The sequence below is a fragment of the Macaca thibetana genome, chromosome 12 (assembly GCF_024542745.1).
Source record: "Macaca thibetana thibetana isolate TM-01 chromosome 12, ASM2454274v1, whole genome shotgun sequence".
Lineage (NCBI taxonomy): Eukaryota > Metazoa > Chordata > Mammalia > Primates > Cercopithecidae > Macaca > Macaca thibetana.
In genome coordinates, this window is record NC_065589.1 from 35,668,980 (window position 1) to 35,689,252 (window position 20,273).

The 20,273-nt window shown below is 36.5% G+C and overlaps 1 protein-coding gene across 1 annotated transcript in view; it reads right to left on the bottom strand.

Moving 5' to 3' along the window:
- Positions 1 to 7,467, bottom strand: part of CPO (carboxypeptidase O) — a 30,013-nt gene extending 22,546 nt beyond the window's left edge. Inside the window, exon 1 of the mRNA XM_050752244.1 lies at positions 7,318 to 7,467. Coding sequence (XP_050608201.1) covers positions 7,318 to 7,385 — 68 coding nt within the window. The 5' untranslated portion in view covers positions 7,386 to 7,467. The remainder of the gene's footprint in view (positions 1 to 7,317) is intronic.
- Between the last annotated feature and the right edge of the window lie 12,806 nt (positions 7,468 to 20,273).

Genomic DNA, 20,273 nt, shown 5'->3' on the forward strand with positions numbered 1-20,273 from the left:
CTTCTTTGATCTCTTTCATTAGAGATTTTCAGTTTTCCTCATACAGATCTTGTACAAATTTTGTTAGATTTGTACCTAAGTATTTTATTTTGAGCCATGCTAATGTAAATGGTAACTTGTTTTTAATTTGATATTTTACTTGTCCATTGATGTTACATAGGAAATCAATTGACTTTCTAATATTAACTTTGTATCCTACAACTTTGCTATAATTGCTTATTCCAGGAGACTTATTGTTGATTCTTTCTGATTTCTGCATTGACAATCATGTCATCTTCAAACAAAGACAGTATTATTTCTTTCTTCCCAATCTGTATACTTCTAATTTTTTTCTCTTGTCTTATTACATTAGCTAGGACTTTTAGTACAATGTTGAAAAAGAGTGCTGAGAGGGAACATCCTTGCCTTGACCTTAGTAGGAAAGCTTCTAGTTTCTCATCATTAAGTATAATGTTAACTGTAGATTTTTTGGAGATGTTGTTTATCAAGTTGAGGAAGTTCCCTACCACCTTTTTAATCACAAATGTGTGTTAGAATGCTTTTTCTACATCTATTTATATAATCATGTTATGTTTCTTCTTCAGCCTGTGGGTAGAACAGATAGTATTAATTGATTTTTTGAATGTCAAACCAGCCTTGCATACCTGGGACAAATTCCACTTGGTTATGGTGTCTAATTCTTTTTATACATTGCCGAATTTGATTTGCCAATATTTTATTGAGGATTTTTCTATCTGTGTTCATGAGAGATATTGACCTGTAATTTTCTTTTCCTTTAATTCTTTGATTTTGGCGTTAAGATAATACTGATCTCATAAAATGAGTTAGGAAATATTCTCTCTGCTTCTATTTCTAGAAGAGATTGCAGAGAATTGGTATAATTTCTTCCTTAAATGTTTGGCAGAATTCACCAGTGAACCTATCTTGGCCTGGTGCTTTCTGTTTTACAAGATTATTAACTATCTTTTAAAAAATTTTTTTTAAAAATTTTAAAATATTTATTTATTTTGAGTCGGAGTTTTGCTCTTGTTGCCCAGGCTGGGGTGCAATGGTGTGATCTCGGCTCACTGCAACCTCCACCTCCCAGGTTCAAGCGATCTTCCTGCCTCAGACTCCCGAGTAGCTGGGATTACAGGCATGTGCCACTATGCCTGGCTAATTAACTATCTATTCAATTTTTTAATAGATATGGGCTTATTCCTAATGTCTATTTATGCTTTATTTTTTAACAAACAGCTTAATAGAGCTACTCAGTGCCACCTCTTTACCAGATACTGTGCTCACACCTAAGAGAAACATTCATGCACAGTATATAATTTTATTCTCACTACAACTCTGTAAATTGTTATTCTCCATATGTTACAAATGAGGAAACTGAGACCAAGAGAAATTAGGTAATTTGCAAAGAGTCACAAAGCTAGTAAGTTATACAGCTAATATTCTATCTCTAAGCCACATAAACATTTGTTGAATTACTTAGTTTCCTAGTTTAAATGCTTTATGTAAGCAAGAAATGGGGTTATATTTTTATTGTCAGGGCATATTAAGTGGTAATTCATTTACCCAGCAAATATGTACAGAATGACTACTATGTTAATGGCATTGGAGTATGAACTTGTGGAGCTGCTGGGGTACAAACTTTTGTATAGTGATACTGAGTTGCAATGCAGTGTGTTAGAGGTCTAATTAGCTAACATTTCTATGACTTTTACCTATTCTTCTACATTTTCTTGAGCATTCAAAAAATGCTCAAAATAGTATTGTATCTTTTCTTTCTCTAAGTCTTCCATTTCTTTATTTGTAAAATGGGAATAATAATAGTACTTTACCAAGGGATTTTTATGAGGATTAAATAAGATAATCTGTGTTTAACAATGAGCACAATTTCTGACACATAGTCAATTCCTAGTAAGTGTTAAAATACAATTCAAAACAAAGCAGCAGCCCTATTTTGCTTCATGATATTAAAAATAAAAATTGTACAAAGAATAATTTAGCCATCCAACTAGTATTATCCTCAAATAATGCCAAACTACAAAATATTTTGATAGAATTAATTAAAACACAAGTTCCAGTTATATCTATGTAAGTCCTAATTTTATTTTTTTTCTGGTTCACTTAGCATCATGTACCACATTAAGCTACTTGAATGGAAATCAATTTCTCCACACAATTCCACTACTTTAAACTTAGAGTTAGATTTATTATTAATTGTTAGTAATATTAATAATAATTTGAACTTAACAGAAGCTCTTTGTCCTCAAAATTAAAAATGTTTTATTACATTGTTGAATGAAGTTTGCCCTATTAGCCTGTCCAAATGAAAAGACAATCTCAATGTCTTCATGAGATAGGATTGTCTAAATAATTGGTTAAAACAATAAAAATGAATTTTAAAAGAAGATTAAAAGAAATAAATGTTATTTATATTGTAATAGTTGAGAAACACTTATCTTCTTCATGTTATTCACAAATGTATTTCTAATATTTACCATTCATTTGATTTTTTTAATAAACAAAGGTGCTTTGGAGTGAGAAATTTTAATACAAAAATATATACTAGTGGAAGTAATATGTTGAGGCTGATTGCTTTACAAAAGGGTATCATTTTGTAAAGAAAATACATGTATTTTCTATTGTATTTAAAATTCATAAAAATTCATTCTTAACATGCATTTTCAGGAGCACATTTCATGTCTTTATAAACTAATCAGCAAATATGTATATTTTATACTAACAATTGTTAACCCTTACTGAGCACTATATGCTAGGCACTGGTCAAAGCACTTTATATTATTATCTTATTTAACTCACTCAACAGCCCAGTGGCTATATACTCTTACTACTCTATGCAAAAGTAGTAATAGGTAGTAGTAATTGAAAAGAAGATTTCTTTCTTGCAGAATTAAAAATCTGCTTAAGACAATATGACATAAACACATCAAAAGCAAAATAACTTAGCCATTAAATAACAAGACATAAGGTATAAGCTAGTGTCTGATTAACTACCCATTAAATGGTGCACAAAGTATATTAAGGTCAGGAGAGGCAGAATTCCAAACTCAAGCATAGCCAATAATAACAACCAATATTTTACTAGCAATTGTGTATGCTAGAAACTGTTCTAAAAACTTGATATCTGTATCATGTCTGTCCATCTATCTGTTTATAATCTATCTATCTATCTATCTATCTATCTATCTATCTATCTATCTATCTTCATTTGATAGTAACAATAATTCTTAAGGTATATACTACTATCCCAGGTTTTTTTTTTCCTGAAGACTTTGTGACATATTCTTAACTATTCTTTTATTACATCCTAGAAAATAAGGGTGAAGTATTAATTAGTCCACTTTTAGGGGCTAAAAAATCATCCAAATTGTCTATCTCTGATTGGGACTATAAAGATAGTAAAAATAAGTATTATAAAGTCACTAGAAAATCATTTTAATCCCTTCTCAGAATGGGGAGAGGAGAGGGAATGAAGCAAATGAAGAGGATATTCTTTTAACTTCCCCCAACCCCCCACTCCCTGTCTCTCATTCCTCACACTGGCTGTTTGGCCCATCCTGTCCTGCCAGGAAATGAGATCATTGACGATGGTTCTGCAATGGTGTTGAGAACAAGGATGATGGCTGCTCTTCCTTCCTTTACATAGTTTAGCAAATGTTTGGGTTTTCCCTTATCATAGTTATCTACTCAGTGGTCTAGGAAAGTGAGTACACTAAAAAGTGGGGTTTGCACCTGGTGAATTCCTGTTTCAGTTGGGCTGGGATTCCCTGGCAATGCCATAGCACTGATTAAATAAATTATTATTTTATTATATTAATTTATTAAAAATAAATTAAATTTATTTAATTAAATAAATTAAATTTATTTAATTTAATAAATAAAGATAACCTAACATCCTCAGGCATTTATTTGCCTTACTCTTGGCTGATGTCTACAAATTGTGTGAGTCTGTTACTCCCTAAGCCCAGCACTAAACAACTGGGTCCATTTCATATGCAAAAAAAGTGAATGGTCTGGGATTTAAGTGAAAGCGCCTGATATTAAAAATGCTTATCACTTGTATATGGAACTAAAACACAATACTTAATCCTCAGAAACTTGAATACTTTGTTCAAATGAATGCTTAAACCGTATACTTAGAAAAGGCTATTCTCTGTTTCTAGGCAATTTCTTGGGTGATGCATAATACATGTAGAAAGGAGGGGAAAAGTTGGCTATCTCCCAAATTATCACCGGTCTCATCTCACCGATCAAATGAAAAGATTATTGTACTTTGTGTATTCTTTTTGAACGGGAATTCATAAAATGTTTAATAGAGAAAATGATCCTTTGGGGTACATTATTAATAAAGTCTGCAGATCAAAGATGATGGTCTGATAGCATTTTGACTGGAATGTATAAAGAGGCAAAAAAATCTTAATGAATATTGAGGCAAATTTTGTGTTTTAAATACTTGGTGAAGAAATAGTTACATAAATATTTCATGATAGTTCTGTATTTTCAGACTTTATTTTTCTGCTTACAAAATTAACATATGCCTAACATGGAAAATGTAGAAAGTATGGAGAGGTGAAAAAGGAAGAGAAAAATAGAAAAGAGAAGGAAGAATTATCAATAATTACATCTTGTTGAGTAACAACTGCTGATATTTTGGCATATTTCCTTCCAGACTTTAATCTGTGCATTTATTTTTCTTAAATGCCGTACAGATTATATCTATATCTATATATAATTTTGTATTCATTTCTTTGTATTCTGTATTCTACCAAAGACATTTCCTCAAACCAATGAAACCTCTTTAATGGTTGCACACTATTTGACAGTAAGCATATGTTACATAGTATCATTTATTTAAATATTTTCTTCTATGCTGGATATTAAAGCTATGTCCCTTTTTGTTTTTATGCTATTGTAAATAATTCTAGAGATAATAGCTTTTTGTGTAAATCTTTGTTCTAATTTTCTATTGTTTCCTTAAGCTACATTCCAGAAAGAAGAATTAGTAGATCAAAGAGGATGAACATTTTCAAGCCATTTGATTGATATTGCTAAATCCCGCATGATTATACAGAGTTGCACTTTTTCAGGATGTATGCAATGTATAATATATGGGAGACTACCTTCCTAAATGTTCAAAAGAAATATTACAAAGCTTGTAATTTTTATTAATTTTAAATTTTCTAGACTACTACTGCGCATGGTGAATAAAGACCATCAAAAATTGCAACTAACATATGTTTTGAGTTGGCAAGAGTTACATAAAAGGGACCATTATTTTATATCAATAACTAATAATTTAAATAAAAACAGCCAATAAAGACAAGCATGGTCAAGTGCAGTCATGAGGAACTGTCCAATGGAAGCTGTCTTATCTGAGTCCCACTGCCTAAGCCTAATCACTTCCATAATTTAACCTGGGCTTGGAATCTAATTTTTTAAATAAAAGTTTTATGTCACATTCATTGCACAATGTTTGCAAAATGAATAATAGTTGAGGGAAGGGAAAAATATCACCAACCAAAGATAACAATTACCATTTTAGTACATGCTTTTATTTTATTTTTTAAAGTACTCCATTAGATTTATATGCAGCCTCTTTTCTTTAGCATAAAACACATATTTTCCTATGCCATTAAAAAGTTTTATACTTATTTTTCTATTGTATTAATAATATCCCATTGTCCTATATTACATATCAGCATTTATGTAACCTAACATAGACATTTCAATTGTTTCCAAATATTAGAATATATATATTATAAATAAAGCTGCCTCTCAGAGCTGCATAAAACTCTTTCAGACTTTAGTTTATTTCCTCACTATAGATGTCCAGAGGCAGGAACACTAGGCCAAAAGATTTATGTTTTAAGGCTCTTGATATTTTTAAGCAGCCTAATTTTTTTTTTCATATTTTCCTGTAAAATGTAAGAGTCTTTGTTTCCAATTTATGGATGAGGAATTTCAGAAAGGAAAGTAAATGCACTATGTATATGAAACGAAGTAAACTAATGGAAAAATGAGAAAGAAATATTCAAACAGGTTTTTGATATTACAGAGATCCTGGACTCTGTACATATCTGAAATTGAACTGTCTATAAGGATAAGGAACAAGCTGAGGTCACACAAATATTGTTGGACAAAAATTGGAATGAGTTTCTATGTTATGTGAGAGCAAGTTCATTGCAAAATTTCTTTAACTGTGAAGCAAAAGAGGAAATACCAATTATAACCACATATGCTTCATGAGATATGCTAAATCAACAAAATAATTATTTGTGTACGAACAAGGGAAATACACACTGTCTGTGGAAACTATACACACACACACAGACACAGATTTCAATAGAATGTATTTAGAGAACTTATGATTCATTAAGAATAGGGAGAGACCACAAAAATGGGCAAATGACATTAATGGGCAATTTATAAAATGATAAAATTAGTAATAAGCAAGACAAAATATTTACTCTTATTATAAATCAAAAAATTCAAAGGAAGTCAACAATGTGTATTTTTTACTTGTCAATTTGCCAAACACTTAAAAAGTGCTTTCACACACTGTTATTGGAAGTGTAGATTGATGTAATCTTTCTAGAGGATAATTGGGCAATGTATAGCAAGATTCTTAGATTTTCCTCAGCTACTGACCCAATAATTCCACTTCTTAGAGAAAAAATCAAAGATTTGAAAAAGCACAAAAAATTGTGTAGCTGGATGCTCATCACAGCATTATTTGTAAAAATGAAAGAGCAAGAATTGACTAAATGACAGAATATTATTAGCAATTTCAACTATGTTTTAAATAAATTGCTAATGCCATAGGAAAATTTCTGTAATACAATTTAACTGAAATATTTCAGAAATAGTGCTGCATACATAATTAGCTAGCTATCTGAAAACATTAATAGTACTTATCTCTAGATGAAATTATTTGGTCATTTTAACATTTTTCTTAATAATTAGGATAATGTGATTTACCAGTTGAGATACTATGAAAATGAGGGATATAGAATTTGCATTACAATTTTCTTTTTCCAATCACAAAACATGACATGTCTATTGGTATATGTCATGCATTGTGTTAGGAAATGTTTGTTAGATATTTATTCATTTATTCAAGGATTATTAGAGGACTATTATTATTCAGTGATAAATTTCAGTGGTCTTTATTATTCTCGTCTCGTGGCGGTATATATGAGTAGTAAGGAAGGAGAAGCCAGCTGCCTTGGTCTTAAAAAAAAAGCATTCAATTTAGACAATCTAAATCATAATAATCAGTCCCTCTTCCCACTTTACACTCACCTATCGTATCCCAGCCCTCCAGGAACCAGCATCCCCAAAAGATAAAGGGTTTCAAGCAGAGGCTTCATTCTGCCACAGAGTAAGTTAGAAAATTCTGGGCCTCTCTGGCAGTGGATCAAGTGTCCTTGAGAATGAATGCATCAAGACTGTGGCTCCCACAATCAAGATGAGATAAGTCATTTAGTGGATGTCTCAGCAGAAAGAGACTCGGGCAATTGCTTTATTAACTCTATCATGTCCTCAAACCACCTTTTCCAATGGGGGAAATGCTGTACCATTTGATATTTCATTTCTTCTCTAAAACCAAATTTATGTGAGCTCTCAACTTCACCAGATCCTGAAATAAATTTCCTCCCTATGTAAAATCACCTCGGAGTATTTCTAGGAATCCCCATCACTCATACTCAAGAGCAGTCATTCCTGCTCTTCCCCTCACACAGGTTGGATGGGAATAGTAGGCTAGTCTTTCTGAATCACGAGCCTATTCATGAGACCAGAAAGAATACTCTGCTCTGGTCATAATGGACATGGTCATTATTCAGAATTTCCTCTTCCTCTTTCAATCTAAGGCTTTGATTGGGGTCAAATGCCTTCTCTTTTTCTGATGAACCACATCACCAGCTTCTTAAACAAACCCAGATCTCTCCAAATCTGAGCAGTGAAAACAATGGCAATCCTTTCCCAAGTGGATTTTACCCCCACGCCCCTCTTACATGAAGGACTCTGTCAGATACTCCACCATGTTTTCAGACGTAGCCAACTTATGCTTGAGTCTCATTGACCAGTAAAAGTAAAGACTCACGTTAAGACCTCTGCTAATAGTCTAATTGAGCAAGGCAAACTTTAGTGCAGGGCAGGTAGAGTATTTAAATGGAGTCCCTGGCATTTAGGGACCCAGTTTAAATCTTTTGCCCTGTATTCATGCATTCATTCTACAAAAATCTCATGAGCACCACTGTATACAAGACACTACGCTAGATACTTAGGATACAAAGGTGAACAAGGCAGAGTCCCTTCTTTTATGGAACTCACAGTAGAGTTGAGAGAAAAATAAACAAGTACACAAACAAATGTTACAATTTCAAGGAAAGAGAATGCAGTTAAAAAAATAGAGGAGATAAGCGCTTCCATGCTCTCTCCAGGCATGCCATGCACCCAGTCCCTCCATGTGTTTAGCAACCCAGAGGCTCTCCAAACTCTGTTCCCTTGTATTTTTATGAAGACTTCATTACATGGGCATGGTTGATCATATCATTGGTCATTGGTGATTAAATAAAACTCCAGTCCCTCTTTCCTCCCCAGAGATGGGAAGGGATTACTGAAAGTTCCAACTTTCTAATCACATGGCTGATTCTCCTGGCAACCAGAAACTTAGAAACTTTCCAAAAATTACCTGTTCACTTAAACTTAGACATAGTCAAAAGGGACATCATGAATAACAAAAATGGCCGTTTCACCCTTATTGATCTTATCACTGAGGAAATTCCAAGGGTTTTAGGAGCTCTGTATCAGGAACCAGGGACAAAGACAAAATATGTATTTCCTATTATATCACAATATCATGATGGTGTTTAAAGACAGTGGGGCAGAGGAGTTCATCTGGGGCGTGGGTATAGACAGAGAAAGACAAAGACTGAGCCCTGGGCTGACCTAACATTTAGAGGACTTGGTAGAAGAGAAGAATCCAGCGAGGGAATTGTGAAGAACAGCCAGTGAGGTAGTTAAGAAATGGCTGACTATTTTGTCCCAGAAGCCAAGTGAGGAGAGCATTAAAAACAAAAAACTGGGAGTTACCCACTGGTCAAACGAGGACGAAGAACTAACCAATCAACCAGCAGGATAGAGGCTCCCAGAGACCTTGAAAAGAGCAATTTCAGTAGATATGTGGTGAGATATGTGGTGGGGACAAACGCCTGCCTGGAGCTGGTTAAAGAAGGAAAGGGAAGTGAGAAAGTGGAGGCGGTGAGTACAGAAAACTCAGCATAGCTTGCCTATGATAATGGCACCTTAAAGAAAACTGCATTGTTAGCATTTTGCATCCTTCCCTTGGTATATAGTTAATTCAAAAATCCTGAATTTGAATTTTGCTGTTCAGAATGAGGGGTAAAATGCAACACCCATGTCACTCTCTTCCTCGCCCAAGTGAGGGGACTGGCAGGCACCTTGGTAGTACTAATTTTGGGGCAAGGATTCTAATGGCACTGTCGGTTCCACAGAAAGAGAGGGGGACCTGGAAGTTAAGGGTGTCTTCCTTCCATACTCTTGCTAATTGGAATGGACTGAGATGGATTCATGGCAGAGGGACGTATGGGTAGTCCCTTTTGTAGGGACTTTTTGTAAGGACTTTTGTAGGCTTCCCCCCACCAACCAATATGTAGTTCCATACAGTTATTCTGAAACAAAAGAATATAAATAAAAGTTTAAAAACACATAAAAATGCAGTCAAATAATACATACAAACTGTTAGTAAAAACCTGCAAATAATTTTAAAAATGTGTTGTGAGGACATTTGGTATTACTACACAGGATTTTCTTAACTGTCACTGATAATTGGATTTTCCTCAATCCCCACGTCCAATTTCACTGTAATATGTGGTCTCCTGCCAACCCCACTGGCCAAAGATTAGCTTTCTGTGACCTTATGAAATGCAAGCAGTAACCCAGGGAACTCAGGGCCAATGAAGTGGAACCATGGGCTCCTCACTAACAAGGGTGAATTATTATCACATCTTTCCTGGTGATTAGATTATTTCTTATCATTGTGTTTTATAGCTTTCTAGTTAGTCATCTCAACACAATTTATTCACAATAATAGTGTTTTATTATTGCTGTTTTATAGTTCCTATAACAGTAAAATTTATTCTCAACTCTATTATTACAATATTCGACTACTAATGGAATTCTTATTTTTATTTGATCGTGTTTTAAAGCCATAACAATAAAATTTACTCCCAAAAATATTACTGCAGGTTTTATGCTCTTTAAACTACTTGATAGAATGCCTGTGAGCACATGTGGTACTTTAAGCCACATGAGAGAAAGCCTGCCAAAACATAAACATTGTTCTAGGGGGAAAAAGGGGGGGAATTGGTTTCTATTATGGTGAAACTTGTGTTCTTTGATAGAGTAAGTAATGGGATGAAAGAAATGAAAGGACCTTAGAGATAGCTGATTTCAAAGAGAATTATATTCTAATTGGTAGAATTATTTGTTTAAAAAATCAGCCTCTTTTTATTACCTGCCAAGCCCTACACATTTCCACCGACTTCATCCTCCAAAATAATGTGCTCTCAAAAGGCCCATGATTTCTCTGGGCTCAAAATTGCATGGCTTGTTGCCACATTAGTTGGATAGAGGCTGCTATGAAATATTATTACCAAAAGCCAGGGTCATGTTGAAGGTGAACAGCTTCAATGACTTAAGAACTGGAAGGCACACAGCCAAGTCAGCTCGCCACCTCTGCTGCTTGTCAGTTGCTCTCGTTGACCCTGAACCCAAGGACATTGCAGTAAACTTCATCACTTGCTTGGTGTGCATTGTTTGTGCCTGGAACACTGAATCAAAGCGACTATAACATGAATTACGATCCATCCAGTGGAGCAAAGTACCAGCGGGATTCAAATAATTGGTATATCAGACTGGCAGCAATTAAGGTGTGGTTAAGGGCTTGGTCTCAGACGGATAATACATTGACTTATGGTTACAAGGAGAGCTGGAGGCAGGTTGGGTGGAGATATAAGCTGGTTGACATTCAGAACTTACAGCCTTACTAGCAGAAGAGGCAAAATCTAGATTTGATTTCTGAGGCAGCACCAAGGAGAGGTTCTTCTGATAGAAGCTTCCACAGATTGCTGCCATCATCTAAAGCAAGAAATGAGCGGATGGACGGATGGAAGGATGGATGGATGGATGGATGCATGCATGCATCCACATGGGTCCACAGATGCATGGATGCATGGATAAATCTGTATCTATGCTCTTGTCATATGGCATAAATCCACTGACTAGATGAAGCCTTTCACATACACAGGTAGGGACTTAGCTTGCTGTGACCATCTTCTTTCCTTTGCCCAGCTGTGGAAGTGTGCAAGTCAGCTCTACCTTCAAGAGAGAAACTGCTGTCAATTTCTGGCTATGAGTAGCTTCAGAATCTGACTCTGTATTCAAGCTGGGACTATGTGCTACCTGGACATCCCCTAACCAATGACTGAGCACAGAACTGGCGTAAGTGCTCACCATTGAACCAATGCAAGGTGACTCTAGGAGCAATCTTCTTGTGGTTGTCCCACAGTCTGAGGCCCTTTCTGGCCAATCTTTCTTTCCTCCCTCTATCTTTTTACAGGTGTCAGATCTGGGTGTAAGGCTCTCCTTGCTTTCTCTTGCTTTTTCTCCCCTTTATCTTTCACAAGAATTATGCCCCTAAAATCTCTTCTATTTTCAACTCCATCTTGGTATCTGCTTTTCAGATGATCCAGCCAATACACCAGCCAGATCCCAGAAAACATGAAAATAAGTGAATGTAATTGATCTTGAGTTATGTGGGTCTTTCTGAAACTTTGTGGATAATTAAATTCAGAAACAAAACTGAAATTTGGAAGTAACAGGGATAATCCTACATGGCCAGGCCTTAACAGCCTTGCGACACACAGCCAGAAAGCTACAGAAAATTACATGGTAGCTTAGTAACATTCCTTACCAGTTGGCTTTTTGAAAAAAGTATTTTCTCTCTCACTGCTTGCTCACCCTGGCTAATGTGTGGCAGGCGCAGGGTCCTCAGCCTTTCCGTGAAGATGATCAACGTTGCTCTTTCCCATGTGCTGATGTATTTTCTATTTGGATCATCTGGGGAAGGAAGAGGAGCAAAGATGAAATGTATGCTCTCAAGTGCTAAGAGTAGACGTGGAGGGTGAGGAAATGGAGGAAGTTTTAAAGAGGAGCTGGATTTCCACCAGAAACCCCAGCAATCTGCAAGACATGAGGTGGTGATAGAACTGGGGTGGGGTAGGGCCATCAGCTTGGGCATTAGCCACTGGATACTTGTTCATCTCTTTCTCAGTTGAACAGTATTTCATTCTGCATCAACTACCAACTAGTTTTCAAAAAGAATGCTTCCAAACCATCATCCTGAATCATCATCCTGAAAAACTTGATCGAGAGGGTTACCATTCTGAGTCTCTGCTTCCATCCATTGCTCAGGTACTTAAAGGAAAGACAACCCAATCAGGACAGGTTTCCTTTCCTTATCTACATTTTGCCCCAGGTTGTTGTCCTATATCTTCTCATTTCTGCTTAATATATTCAGCAAGTCATCACAGATCATCGCCTTCCTTGTCAGAGTCTCAGTGCAACGTTAGATGGTCTGGGTGCAGAGTAATGAGTCAGAATTCCGAAGCCTTGGGTTCTGATTCGTGTTCCTCCATTTCTCAACCATGCGATTTTCAGCAAATCTCACTTGTCTTCCTTTGTAAAAAAAAAAAAAAAGAAAAAAAAAAAAAAATATACCTGTTCTGCCTTCCTCTCGGGTTGTAGAGCACATTAACTGAAGTAATGTATGGAAAAGCCCTCTGAAGACTGTGATGCCATCAAAATGTATGATATAATTATCATTGACATTAATAACCATGATCTGTGTCTAGATTACAGTGCTATGCAGGATTACTCTAACATAAGACCACACAATACAAAAGAGAAAAACCAAACTCCCCAAAGAGCATAATATGAAGCTGTTTTTTTTTTTTCTTTTACTGTGAAATATCTTAATGTAAAGTTCATCAGAGGATTTTCCTAAAAAAGGGGGGGTGGGTGAAGTTTCTCAGCTTTATATATATTGAAAAAACAGATTTCTGAAATGCATTTCTGAAATACAGCATCTGTTTAAAATAAGCTATATCTTAGCTTCTAAAACCAACTGTATATAATCTACATAATCCTAGCTCTCTGTTTATAAAATAATAACATTTTCCAGCATAATTGGCTTTTTAAATAAAATATACATAATTTAATGCAATTTGTATATTCCTGTTCCTGTGGGTTTACCCTATATCTCTAAAATAATTTCTATAAAAGGATAGACATGAAATTTCTACTTTATTTTATAAATTGAGATTAATTTTACACTCAGAGAAGTAATTGCTACTAAAATTATTATGGGGTTTAATAAACCCAAATACTGTATATTCAGAAGTCCAATTCCACATTTATACACTGAGACTTCCCAGATTTCACAAGATTTCTACTTGTTATTACCATTCCTGGAAATAATATTGTCAATGGAGGGTGGATGTCCTTCACCTTAACTTTCCTATCTCCTTCTTGCTTCTATTATCATCTTATTAACTCCTTAGAAGGATGCCAGGCTATTCTGCAGGGAAGTCTTTTAAAAATTAAATTAAGTGATAGAGTTATAAAAAAGGGTATAGAATTATTACTATGTCCAAGATACTGTACTTTAATGTACAAACACCCTTTGTACTTTAATGTACCAACACCTATGTAGTAGGATCAATTATTGACCCCAATTACAGAAAAGGAGACTGAGCCACAGAGAGATCTTCATTGACCATGCTATTTGCTGTGGTCTAAATGTCTGTGTCCTCCCCCAATTCATTTGTGAAAACTTAATCCCCAGTGCAGTTGTGTGGAGGGGTGGGGTATCTGGGAGGTGATTAGGTTATTAGGGTGGAGCCCTCATGGATGGAGATTCCTGCTTTTTTAAAAGAAACCCAAGAGAACTTTTTTTTTTTTTTTTGAGACAGAGTCTTGCTCTGTCGCCCAGGCTGGAGTGCAGTGGCGCGATCTCGGCTCACTGCAAGCTCCGCCTCCCGGGTTCACGCCATTCTCCTGCCTCAGCCTCCCGAGTAGCTGGGACTACAGGCGCCCACAACCGCGCCCGGCTAATTTTTTGTATTTTTAGTAGAGACGGGGTTTCACCGTGGTCTCGATCTCCTGACCTTGTGATCCGCCCGCCTCGGCCTCCCAAAGTGCTGGGATTACAGGCGTGAGCCACCGCGCCCGGCGAGGACTTGTTTGCACCTTCCTCCATGTGAGAATGTCCATGTGAGGATGCTGCAAAAAGGCACCAGCTGTAAAGCAGAGCCCTCACCAAACACTGAATCTGCTTGCACCTTTCTTGGACTTCCCAGCCTCTGGAAGTGTGAGCCATACGTTTCTGTTGTTTATAACTTTGTTATAGTAGCCTGAACAGACTAAGGTATTTTTTTTTTATCATAGTCCAAACTGACTAAGACACTATCTAAAACCTAAAATCTAAAATGAAATTAAAACGTGGGATCAAGACCAGCCACATCAGTATGACCCCAGGCACTGTTAGAAAGGTAGAATCTCAGCCTCCACTTTAACAAGATCCCCAGGTGATTCACATTTTAAAATCTTTGTACTCATTTGTTTATTATAGGTCCTGTTTCCTAGAATGACGGTTTCCAGTTTTATCCATGGCCCTGCAAAGGACATGTTCCTTTTTATGGCTGCATAGTATTCCATGGTGTATATGTACCACATTTTCTTTATCCAGTCCATCACTGATGGGCCTTTAGGTTGATTCCATGTCTTTGCTATTGCGAATAGTGTTGCAATGAACCTATGTATGCATGTATCTTTAAAATAGAATGATTTAATATTCCTTTGGGTATATATCCAATAATGGGATTGCTGGATCAAATGGTATTTCTAATTCTAAATCTTTGAGGAATTGCCCCGCTCTCCTTCACAATGGTTGAACTAATTTACATTCCCATCAATAGTGTAAAAGCACTTCTATTTCTCTGCAACCTTGCCAACATTTGTGTTTCTTGACCTTTTAATAATTGCCATTCTGACTGGCGTGAGATGGTATCTCATTGTGGTTTTAATTTTCATTTCTCTAATGATCAGTGATGTTGAACTATTTTTCATATGTTTGTTGGCTGCATGTAAGTCTTTTTTTGAGAAGTGTCTGTTCATATCCTTTGCCTACATTTTAATGGGGTTGTTTTTTTCTTGTAAATTTGCTTAAGATCCTTGTAGATTCCGGATATTAGCCCTTTGTCAGATGAATAGATTGCAAAAAAATTCTCCTACTCTGTAGGTTGTCTGTTCACTCTGAGGATAGTTTCATTTGCTATGCAGAAGCTCCTTAGTTTAATTGGATCCCATTTGTCAATTTTTGTTTTCATTGCAATTGCTTTCGGCAATTTCATCATAAAATCTTTGCCCATGCCTGTGTTCTGAATGGTATTGCCTAGATTTTCTTCTAGGGTTTTTATAGTTTTGGGTTTTAGATTTAAGTCTTTAATCCATCTTGAGTTAATTTTTGTATAAGGTGTAAGGAAGGGATCCAGTTTCAGTTTTCTGCATATGGCTAGCCAACTCTCCCAGCACCATTTATTAAGTAGAGAATCCTATTCCCATTGCTTGTTTTTGTTAAACATCAGATGGTTGTATATGTGCAGTTTTGTTTCTGAGTTCTCTATCTGTTCCATTTGTCTATGTGCCTTGTTTTTGTACAAGTATCATGCTCTTTTGGTTACTGTGGCCTTGTAGTATAATTTGAAGTTGGGTAGTGTGATGCCTCCAGCTTTGTTTTTTTTTTTTTTTTTTTTTTGCTTAGGATTGCCTTGGCTATGTGAGCTCTGTTTTGGTTCCATATAAATTTTAAAATAGTGTTTTTCTTTTTTTTCTTTTTTGAGATGGAGTCTTGCTCTGTCACCCAGGCTGGAGTGCAGTGGTGCAATCTCAGCTCACTGCAAGCTCTGCCTCCCAGGTTCACACCATTCTCCTGCCTCAGCCTCCCGAGTAGCTGGGACTACAGGCGCCCGCCACCACACCCGGCTAACTTTTTGTACTTTCAGTAGAGACAAGGTTTCACCATGTTAGCCAGGATGGTCTTGATCTCCTGACCTCGTGATCTACCCATCTTGACCTCCCAAAGTGCTGGGATTACAGACATGAACCACCGCACCCAGCCAGCTTTTTTCTGATCCTGTGAAGAATGTCAGTGATAGTTTAATGACAAAAGCACTGAAACTATAAATTGCTTTGGGCACTATGGCCATTTTCATGATATTAATTCTTCCTATCCAGGAGCATAGAATGTTTTTCCATCTGCTTGTGCCCTCTTTGATTTCCTTGAGCAGTACTTTATAGTTCTCCTTGAAGAGGTCCTTCACTTCCCTTGTTAGCTGTATTCCTAGATATTTTATTCTTTTTGTGGCAATTGTGAGTGGGAGTTCATTCATGATTTGGGTTTCTGCTTATCTGTTGTTGGTGTATAGGAATACTTGTGATTTCTGCACATTAATTTTGTATCCTGAGACTTTGCTAAAGTTGATTACCAGCTTAAGAAGCTTTTGGGCTGAAATGATGGGGTTTTCTAGATACAGGATCACACCACCTGCAAAAGAGACACTTTGACTTCCTTTCTTCCTATTTGAATACCCTTTATTTCTTTCTCTTGCCTAGTTGCTCTGGTCAGAACTTCCAACACAATGTTGAATAAGAGTGGTGAGAGAGGGAATCCTTGTCTTATGGCAGTTTTTAAGGGGAATGCTTTCAGGTTTTGTCAATTCAGTATGATATTGTCTGTGGGTTTGTCATAAATGGCTCTTATTATTTTGAGATACGTTCCTTCAATATCTAGTTTACTGAGAGTTTTTAACATGAAGGGATGTTAAATTTTATCAGACCTTTTCTCCGTGTATTGAGATAATCATGTGGTTTTTGTCTTTAGTTCTGTTTATGTGATGAATTATGTTTATTGATTTGTGTATGTTGAACCAGCCTTGCATCCCAGGGATGAAGCCAACTTGATCGTGGTTGGTAAGTGTTTTGATGTGCTGCTAGATTTGCTTTGCCAGTATTTTATTGAGGATTTTTGCATTGATATTCATCAGAGATATTGGCCTGAAGTTTTTTTTTGTTGTTGTTGTATCTCTGGCAGGTTTTGGTATCAGGATGATTCTGGCCTCGTAAAAAGAGTTAGGGAGGAGTCCTTCCTTTTCAATTGTTTGGAATAGTTTCAGAAGAAATGGTACTAGTTCCTTTTTGTACCTCTGGTAGAATTCAACTGTAAATCTATTTGGACCTGGACTCTTTTTTTTTTTTTTTTTTGGTTGGTAGGCTATTTATTACTGCCTAAATTTCAGAATTTGTTATTGGTTTATATAGGGATTCAGTCCTGGGAGGGTGTATGTGTCCAGGAATTCATCCATTTCTTCTAGATTTTCTAGTTTTTTCACATAGATGTGTTTATAGTATTATCTGATGGTTGTTTGTATTTATGTGGGATCAGTGGTGGTATCCCTCTTATCATTTTTGATTGTGTTTATTTGAGTCTTCTCTCTTTTCTTCATTATTAGTCTTACTAGTGGTCTGTCCATTTTACTGATTTTTTTCAAAAACCAACTCCTGGACTCGTTGATTTTTTTGAAGGTTTTTTGTGTGTGTGTGTCTCTATCTCCTTCAGTTCTGCTCTAAGCTTAGTTATTTCTTGTCTTCTGCTAGCTCTGGGGTTTGTTTCTTCTTCGTTCTCTAGTTCTTTTAGCTGTGATCTTAGTGTGTTGATTTAAGATCTTTCTACATTTTTGATGTGGGCATTTAGTGCTATAAATTTCCCTTTTAACACTGCTTTAGCTGCATCCCAGAGATTCTGATACATTGTCTCTTTGTTCTTATTGGTGTCAAAGAACTTCTTAATTTCTGCCTTAATTTTATTATTTACCCAGGAGTCATTCAGGAGCAGGCTGTTCAATTTCCATGTAGTTGTGTGGTTTTGGGTGGGCTTTTTAATCTTGAGTTCTAATTTGATTGCACTGTGGTCTGAGAGACTGTTATTATTTCAGTTCTTTTGCATTTGCTGAGGAGTGCTTTACTTCCAACTATGTGATCAATTTTAGAATAAGTGCCATGTGGTGCTGAAAAAAAATGTACATTATGTTTTGGGGTGAAGAGTTCTGTAGATATCTGTCAGGTCCACTTGGTCTAGAACTGAGTTCAAATCCTGAATATCTTTGTTAATTTTCTGTCTTGATGATCTGTGTAATACTGACAGTGGGGTATTAAAGTCTTCCACTATTATTTTGTGGGGGTCTAAGTGTCTTGTCAGTCTCTAAGAACTTGTTTTATGAATCTGGGTACTCCTGTATTGGGTACATATATATTTAGGATAGTTAGCTCTTCTTGATGAATTGAACCCTTTAGCATTATGTAATGCCCTTCTTTGTCTTAGATTTCTGATTTTTGTTGGTTTAAAGTGTATTGTGTCAGAAACTAGGATTGCAACCCAGCTTTTTTCTGCTTTCCATTTGCTTGGCAAATTTTCCTCCATCCCTTTATTTTGAGTCCATGTGCGTCTTTGCACATGAGATGTGCCTCTTGAATACAGCACCATGATGAGTCTTGTCTTTATATCCAGCTTGCCATTCTGTGTCTTTTAATTGGGGCATTTAGGCCATTTACATTTAAGGTTAATATTGTTGTGTGTGAATTTGATCCTGTCATCATGATGCTGACTGGTTAATTTTGCAGACTTGTTAATATAGTTGCTTCATAGTGTCATTGGTCTGTGTAGTTCAATGTGTTTTTGTAGTGGGTTTCTTATCCATGTTTAGTGCTTCTTTCAGGAGCTCTTGCAAGGCAGGCCTGGTGGTGACAAAATCCCTCAGCATTTGCTTGTCTGGAAAAGATTTTATTTCTGCTTTGCTTATGAAGCTTAGTTTGGCCAGATATGAAATTCTGGATTGGAATTTCTTTTTTTCAAGAATATTGAGGCCAGGCACAGTGGCTCACTCCTGTCATCCCAGCGCTTTGGGAGGCTGAGGCGGGCGGATCACAAGGACAGGAGATCGAGACCATCCTGGCTAACACGGTGAAACCCCGTCTCTACTAAAAATACAAAAAAAATTAGCCAGGCATGGTGGCGGGCACCTGTACCCCCAGCTACTCAGGAGGCTGAGGCAGGAGAATGGTGTGAACCCGGGAGGTGGAGCTTGCAGTGAGCTGAGATCGTGCCACTGCACTCCAGCCTGGGCAACAGAGCAAGACTCAGTCCCAAAAAAAAAAAAAAAAAAAGAATATTGAATATTGGCCCCCAATGTTTTCTGGCTTGTAGGGTTTCTGCTGAGAGGTCAGCTGTTAGTCTGATGGGCTTCCCTTTGTAGGTGACCTGGCCTTTCTCTCTGGCTGCCCTTAACATTTTTTCCTTCATTTTGACCTTGGAGAATCTGATGATTATGTGTCTTGGGGTAGATCTTTTCATAGAGTATCTTATTGGGGTTCTCTGGATTTCCTGAATTTGAGTATTGGCCTGTCTTGCTAGATTGGGGAGGTTCTCCTGGATGATATCCTGCAGTGTGTTTTCCAACTTGATTCCATTCTCCCCATCTCTTTCAACTACTCCAATTAATTTTAGGTTTGGTCTTTTCACATAGTCCCATAGTTCCCAGAGGTTTTGTTCATTCCATTTCTTTTTTTTTCTCTAATCTTGTCTGCTTTCCTTATTTTAGGAAGATAGTCTTCAAGCTCTGATAATTCTCTCTTCTGCTTGGTCAATTCAGCTATTGATAGTTGTCTTTGCATCACAAAGTTCTCATTCTGTGTTTTTCAGCTCCCTCATGTCATGTCATTCTCTAAACTGGTTATTCCAGTTAACAGCTCCTGTAATCTTTTATCATGGTTCTTACCTTCTTTGCATTGGGTTAGAACATAATCCTTTAGCTCAGCGAAATTCTTTATTACCCACTTTCTGAAGCCTACTTCTATCAGCTCAGCCATCTCAGCTTCAGCCCTATTCTGTGTCCTTGCTGGAGAAGTGTTGTGATCATTTGTAGGAGAAGAGGCTTTCTGGCTTTTGGAATTTTCAGTGTTTTTGCGTTGGTTTTGCTCATCTTCATGGATTTATCTACCTTTGATCTTTGAGGCTGATGACATTTGGATGGGATTTTTGTGGGGGGTAGTCTTTTCTG